The sequence below is a fragment of the Camponotus floridanus genome, unplaced genomic scaffold (genome assembly GCF_003227725.1).
Source record: "Camponotus floridanus strain SB8 unplaced genomic scaffold, Cflo_v7.5 scaffold6, whole genome shotgun sequence".
Taxonomy (NCBI): Eukaryota; Metazoa; Arthropoda; class Insecta; order Hymenoptera; family Formicidae; genus Camponotus; species Camponotus floridanus.
This window is the reverse complement of record NW_020229769.1, coordinates 2,112,897-2,120,521: the sequence shown is the minus strand read 5'-3', so window position 1 is coordinate 2,120,521 and position 7,625 is coordinate 2,112,897. Positions and strand designations below refer to the sequence as shown.

Below are 7,625 nucleotides of genomic sequence, written 5' to 3'. Positions count from 1 at the left end.
GCGAGCGAGGTTTCTATTCATAGTTCAATGCTGTACCAAAGAGCCGAAACTACCTGGCTTAGTCTACACATTGCCATTCCAATAGGTGCTACACACACATACGCAATTATGTATATATGTACTTTGGTATTTAAGCAACCAATTACGTCGTATACTGGGCGATCGTAACGGAGGATCGTAATATGGGAGCGGCGACTACATGCCGAGGGTGCTACCTTATAAATTTCACAGAATTGGCTGCACCGCCGTCACGAGGCATAGCTGGTAATAATGACACCGGGTGCAATATTAAAATTTTCCAAAAATAAGTGCCGCTGCTACCATATATTATGCACCATGATATTACCATATGCGTTTTGCCATACGCACGCTAAATAGCAGCGAAATAACGCGATCGATATTACATATAATATCTGCGTTTCTTAACCAGATTTAAAAAGTAGAAAATATAGATAAAATTATGTAAAGATATAAAATATAATTATAGCATTATATTGCAATTATATTTATATATCTCTTGATAATATAAACAAACTTTTTAGTCGTAAAAGTGCTTTCTATATAAAGATATTTTTTTTTGATGCTTCAAAATTTATAATTTTTAAATTTTATATATATATATATATTATATATATATATATAATATATATATACTTTAATATTTATAATACTTAATATTTTAAATAATTTTATTTTATTATTTATAATATTATAATAATATTAATAAGCATATATTTAAATATATATTTTTATATTAAATATTTATAAGTCTTTCTTTTTTTCCCGTTTTATTCCGTTTTTTAGTTTAACAGAATTGTATTTTTTTTTTTTTTTTTTTTTTAACGATTATATTACGTTTTTTTTTTTCTCTGACTTTATACTTAGCTAAAAAAAAAAAAAAAAAAAAAAAAAAAAAAAAAAAAAAAAAAAAAAAAAAAAAAAAAAAAAAAAAAAAAAAAAAAAAAAAAAAAAAAAAAAAAAAAAAAAAAAAAAAAATAAATTATCTCTTTATAAGTCTTTCTTTCCCGCTTTATCACGTTTTGGTTAAAGTAACTTGTTAAATATAAATAAGACGATATCGTTATAATGCCGAAATTGAACGGTCGACCTGTTTCGATTAAATAAATTCAACAGAAATGCGTCAAAACAGTGGTGAAATTTTAACTTTGATAATCCACCCTTCTTGTATTTTCGGCACGAGTCTCCCTTTCTTTAGTATATCAAACCAAGTTTAATACATTCTTACGCAATCCTCAATTCTTTATATTCTGACTACTCGAAGTAAATAAATCATCGCTGCCCTAATATGTTCAGCACCAAATAATAATTCACGCTAAATATTAAATGATAAACACGATAATTATTACGTTGAAAAGCAATTCGCAATTGCTAGTTAAATAAGAAAAGAATAATTACTCCCTATTGCTCAGGTGTAATAATAATCTATCCCCAACATTCCTCGTTGTTTAGGAAATAATATGAAACTGTTATATTAAATAACAGGAACAAAATAATATGTGGTAATATGCATAATATATATTAAAGATATATGGAATTATTACATACATGGAAAGGATTAGCCTATCGCGTATACGGCGAGAACCTATAAAGGGAAGGACATTCTATGCAGAAAGGGGTCGCCGCTTGAAGCATGGGATAAATACAGGAGACGTTAATAAAGTCTTATCGGCGTGAGGCCATGCGTGTCGACTTAAAGCCATGGACGCACTAATCCGCTATGCTAATGTCAGTCGGCCGGGAAAACAGTCGAGTAAGGTAATGCAATTTTCCCGGACACACGCGTATCAGCATAGAACACAACATGCACATATGTATATATTCAACTACGTATGAGAATAGCACGGGATTGCACAGGATACTTTCGACCAGGGAAAAGCTGTGCGAGCTCGAATATCGGAATTCTTACGACTTACGAAAAATAATCATGTTAAGAAAGTTTAAGCAATTGTTTTCGGAAATGATAACAGAAATTGAAGTTTTCCTAAGTATAATTTTTTTTTTAATATTTCGATAGCTTTCCGAAATATCCTTTATTTTCAATGGCAAAATTCTCATGATGTAAGAAAGAATGAAAACAGAAAAAAAAACAAATAAAATTCATGTGTATTCGGTATATTATATTTACGACATTAACAGAACGTTATCTAGAACATTGTATAAGGCAAAGCAAATAAGAAAGAAGAAGAGAATTCGACAGTACGATAGCCTTGCGAATAAAATCTGAGCTGACGACGTAACACGAGAGCATTACGAGCAACGTAACATATATCATTTTGTTGACTTATGTGTGTTCTTTATGCGTGTGTATGTCTTTCTTAACTCTTTCTCTTTTGAGATGCAAGATAAATCATATTTAATTCTATTCTTATGCTCCACTTTGTTTTTACAGCAATTATATTAATACTTAAATAATAAATAATAAAAATAGTGCAAATTTTTTTTATAAAAGTGACGAATTATATGAATTATGTGTATTTGTTGCATAAAAATATCAGATTCTGTAATGAGATTAGAAGCATATTTCATAGAATCTCGAAATATATTCGCAAATATATGCAAATGAAATTAATATTCACAAATTAAAATCATATTTTCTAACAGTATTTTTTTACTTCAAAATAATAATGCTAATTAAATCAAGTATATATATAGCACAACAAAAAACTATAATGAACAACATATACTATATTTAAAAAAAGTTTTGTACTATTTGCAACTTACGATAATAATTTACGTGATTCCTGAAATTATTCAAATTTTCATTTAATTTGTTTGAATTTGTCGATCATTTGTTTGTTACAAATAATCGAGAATTTGAGATTCTACTATTTAAACTAATTGGGAATTGAAAAAATACTTAAGAGATTTTATCATTTACAAAAATGATAAAATAAAAAAAAATAAAAAATCATAAATATACTCGTTTACTCAATTTTTTTTCTCAAGTACGACTTCCTATAATAGTCTAAGAACAAATAAAACGCGAAGCAAAGTTGAGACATGATAAAGTATGCTAATGGTTTCCGCGTTGGTTCGCAGGATGGTAGAAGCGTTTGAAACATATGGGTCACCATGATAGCAAATTGAATCTGAAATAAAAAATATTATGTCAATTTCACTGTGATAAAGGCCATAATACATTTATTTGTATTTTTAAATTATTATATATTTTTTGATTATTTTAATATGATTTTTTTAATATAATTTAAATAAAAATTTTTTTTTTTGAATTTACTAATTTAAACTAATTGGAATATATAATTTACATAAAAAATATAAATCCATACAAACAGGAATCAACTTTTGATTAACTAGAACGTCATCATAAGATATTACTCGTTTACTCAATTTTTTTTCTCAAGTACGACTTCCTATAATAGTCTAAGAACAAATAAAACGCGAAGCAAAGTTGAGACATGATAAAGTATGCTAATGGTTCCGCGTGGTTCGCAGGATGGTAGAAGCGTTTGAAACATATGGGTCACCATGATAGCAAATTGAATCTGAAATAAAAAATATTATGTCAATTTTCACTGTGATAAAGGCACATAGATACATTTATTTGTACCCATTTTTTAAATATATTATATAATCAAATGTTTTTGATAATATTTTAAAATATGATTTTTTAATATAATATAATCCTCGTGATCGCACATGACACACACACACACAAACTATTTTATATTTTGCTAGAAATTTGCAAAAGCAATATATATATATATATATATATATATATATATATTATAAATATATATATATATATATATAAATATATAGAAAATTACATATATTAATAAAATTTCAGAAGACATATAAATAAATATTTGTTACCATGTAAAAATAACACCTACTAAGAGAAACATATACATAAATATTTTTAAAAATATAAATTTTATATATATATATATATATATATATATATATATATTACACACACACACACACACATTACATATATATATATATATATATATATATATATGTATGTATTACATGTAAAAAAGCATTTTGCCCTCGTCCAACCTTTGACAGGAATTCTAGAGCGCAAAAACTCCGCGCGAAATTAAACAACTACGTAACCCGATAAATCGTTCCGTCGATATCGCCGGAAATAAAAATTCTCTGGTAACGGATTATTTAATTAAAAACGGTACCACGAGCCTTCGTCCACCCATTTTACCCCGCCCCTCGTTGTTACGCTCAAATGCAAACCGAATTGGGATTCGACGAGAACACGTGTGATTCTGCAAGCAGCGCTTACGGAGCTTTTCAATCCCTCGTGAAAAGCCAGTTATCAAGTTATGGGAGCGCTGTAACCACAATGAAGTTCGTATGTATGAACATATCACGCAAAACGCGCTATTTTATATGTCCGCATGAATCTGTAATACTTTGTAAAAGTTTTACAAAGGGTTGGTCAATATCAAAAAGCAAACGAAAAAATCTAATTATTTTCAATCGATGATTAAAAATTTGTCAGAATATAACAAATATAAAATGATATAAAATCGCTACGTACCAATTGCAAACTTGTCATAGATTTTTTCCAGGGAATGACTACCTTCTGCATTTCGGGCCCCAAACAAGCACAGAAATAATACATGTACATGATTACGTGCACTGCGCAATTGGGCAACATTACAAAAGTCCACATACCACCTATACATATACTTTATTTTATCTAATCATTATCTATTGTGATTATAAAAGTAGGAAAAAAGATCCTGTTTCAGAATATTAAACATAACAAAATATTAATATGCATACAGTATATATTTAATTATAAATATTTTCGAATAATGGAGATATGAATAAATTATTGATTTAATTTTAATTATTTTTAAATTATTAAAATTACTATCTAATACGTACCAGGTACATATTTACAAATAATCCAAGTCGTAATGACAGTTATTGTATGATGATATACGTGAAGAAACGATATTTGATTATATTTTTTTCTGAGGATAAAAATCACAGTATCCGCAAGCTCGATGATTTTCAGAGTAAAATACCACCATACCCATCGAGCCATCTATACATAATAAAAACTGATGCACATGTACACTCACATACATACAAATATACACAGTTTTTATAAAAAAAATTTTTATATTAAATATTTTTATATTGATCAAATTTTAACTATATTTAGCTATATTTATGTTAAAAATTGAGGTTTTTGTGTAAAGATATTTTAATTTTTTAAATATTTTATATATAATTTTATTTTAAATTTTTTTAAGAAAACTTAAAAATATTAGTAATATATAACACTTAATTTTATTATAATCATTAATACAGTTACTTACACTAAGTGATATAGGATCATTTGAAATTATAAAAGGCTCACATCCCATGGAAAGATGCGTCGTATAACCTGATGTTAGTGTCTAAAAAACAGAAAATACATTAAGTGCAATTTTAAACCTAAAAATATAAATAGAAAATAACATGAAATATTTATAACTAAAAATATTTATCATATATACTATATATATATATATATATATATATATATATATATAATTTATTGATTATACTTACACCATAAAATACAATAACATTTGCAATTGTAATAGAAATATTGTAACAAATCATAATCTTTTTGAGCGTATAAGGTTTTTTGTCCTTCATGTAACGTGGTCCAAAGTAAAGTACAAAAAATAAATAAGTGAACAAAATTAGTATTACACTAAATGGATTTGACATAAATAGCCAATCAGAAACTCTAGGATCTGCAAAACAGAAAAAAAAGTTTTGAAATATTATGTGTGCTATATATACAATAACGCATTTAAATTCATGAAAAATGATTATAACAAATAGAAAAATTTGAATAATTATGCAGTTATAAAAAAAAAGAAATTAACAATACTATCTATAAATTTAATAAAAAGAATTTTTCAATATATTCAAAGAAATAACTATACCATTCATGTTATTACATACTGTCAAATATTACATTCATTTATTTTCACTCATAATATAATATAATACAATATAATATAACATAATATAATATAATATCATATCATATATATTTCACATAAATATATTTTTATTCCATTACTTATTCATCTAACTTACCCGAAATTTCGTCCATGAGATAGTGATAAGTGCCCATGATTTCCATATTCTAAGAATAAATATTATAAGACACAAACAATTATTATTTATATTAAGGTTCCTGTGCATTCGGCGCGAAAATCTGAATTGAGTGGCAATATAAAAATAAAAACCACGCAGTGAGAATAAGATTTACCATATAAGTAAAATATATTACTATTGGTAAGACAGTTAATCAGTGAAACCAAATAATTGTAAATATTGTCAAACATTATATATATACAGAGTCCGCCAAAAGTTCCCCCGAAACGATATAATATCTATTATATACATATATCTAAACGGGTATATAATATCTCAAAAACAAAATAAAATTTTTGAAAAAAAATGTATCAGACGAAAATTTTAAAAGTTCTATTAAATGGTGTGTCATACCCGTTTGACTTTAAATGAAAGAATCATGGTCTTAGGAAGTTCAACTTTGTTTTCTTAAATGGAACTTCCTATTTTTTATCGCACGTTTTTATAGCATCTCAAGAGCTTTCCAAAACACCATAATAAAATATTTTCTTGCTAAGTACTTTTCGAATTATGAGGCTTGAAATAATTTCTTATCTTTACATAAACTACAATCCAATTGTACTGAAATAAATCTTCACTTGCTTTTATTTTACTAATATTGAAATACTAATATTAAAAATATATATTAAAGAATATATACATATATATTGTGTGTGTGTGTGTGTGTGTGTGTATGTGTGTAAAAAAAGATACATATGAAGAATAAGATATTTTATAGATATAGATAGTTTATGATTCGAAGTATCTTTGTTCTTTCTATATTCTTTATATTTTCTATATGCTTTTTAAAGAACATTATTTATATTAGAACTATTTTATTTAAAAAAATGATTATTTTGTTTAAAAAAGTGCACATTTAAGTTAAAATCATCTAATACAATTCAACGCACATATAATTTATCTATTTGATACTCACTTTTAATCCTTCTTCGAAAAGTTTATAACACAAATTTCAAGTTAAATTGCAACGAAAAATTGCACGTTAAACTTTTTTGCATAATGACATACAATATTTAGTTTCTTTATATATATATATATATATATATATTTGCATAGAGTCTATTGCAAAAGTTGCAATTAGTTGATAATTTGTTGCGAAAGAATAAAAGTAATATATGCAATTTTATATAATTATTTAGCTATTTTACATACATACACATAGACAGACACATATATATATATATATATATATATATATATATATATATATATTCTTTCGCAACAAACTAATTTCCAACTAATTGCAACATTTACAATAGATTATCTACTGCAAATAATGCGTTTTTTATGTTAGTGCAATTAAAGTTTAAAGGAGCATGATATCATATTGTGAGTTTTAAAAATAATTGCAAATTCTTATAAAGAATTTACATAGAAAGATATTTTTTATTAAAAAATGTTTAATTCAAAATAATATAAAAAGCATATAAGAATTGATCAATATAGTTATT

General features: G+C 25.6%; 1 protein-coding gene across 2 annotated transcripts; it reads right to left on the bottom strand.

Moving 5' to 3' along the window:
• Window positions 1-2,945: 2,945 nt before the first annotated feature.
• LOC105252028 (elongation of very long chain fatty acids protein 7) lies at window positions 2,946-7,166 on the bottom strand. 2 transcript variants are annotated; one of them, XM_025413109.1, is made up of 7 exons: window positions 7,091-7,166; window positions 6,115-6,163; window positions 5,572-5,762; window positions 5,337-5,417; window positions 4,897-5,059; window positions 4,544-4,683; window positions 2,946-3,110 (listed from the first exon to the last, which is right to left on the bottom strand). In XM_025413109.1, the coding sequence occupies exons 2-7, from the start codon at window positions 6,158-6,160 to the stop codon at window positions 2,946-2,948; spliced, it is 786 nt and encodes a 261-aa protein (XP_025268894.1). In that variant the 5' UTR covers window positions 6,161-6,163; window positions 7,091-7,166. The 2 variants fall into 2 exon arrangements, with proteins under 2 accessions (XP_025268894.1, XP_025268895.1); XM_025413110.1 differs by lacking the exon at window positions 2,946-3,110 and adding an exon at window positions 3,301-3,524.
• Window positions 7,167-7,625: the final 459 nt, after the last annotated feature.

What these genes read in the sequence shown, in the direction of transcription:
- LOC105252028 (XM_025413109.1), bottom strand. Translation starts at nt 6,160, where the DNA reads ATGGAAATCATGGGCACTTATCACTATCTCATGGACGAAATTTCGG. An exon ending in ATGATCCTATATCACTTAGT is followed by an intron (nt 5,060 to 5,336) that starts GTAAGTAACTGT and finishes TATTATGTATAG; the next exon opens with ATGGCTCGATGGGTATGGTG. An exon ending in TATTTGTAAATATGTACCTG is followed by an intron (nt 4,684 to 4,896) that starts GTACGTATTAGA and finishes GTATATGTATAG; the next exon opens with GTGGTATGTGGACTTTTGTA.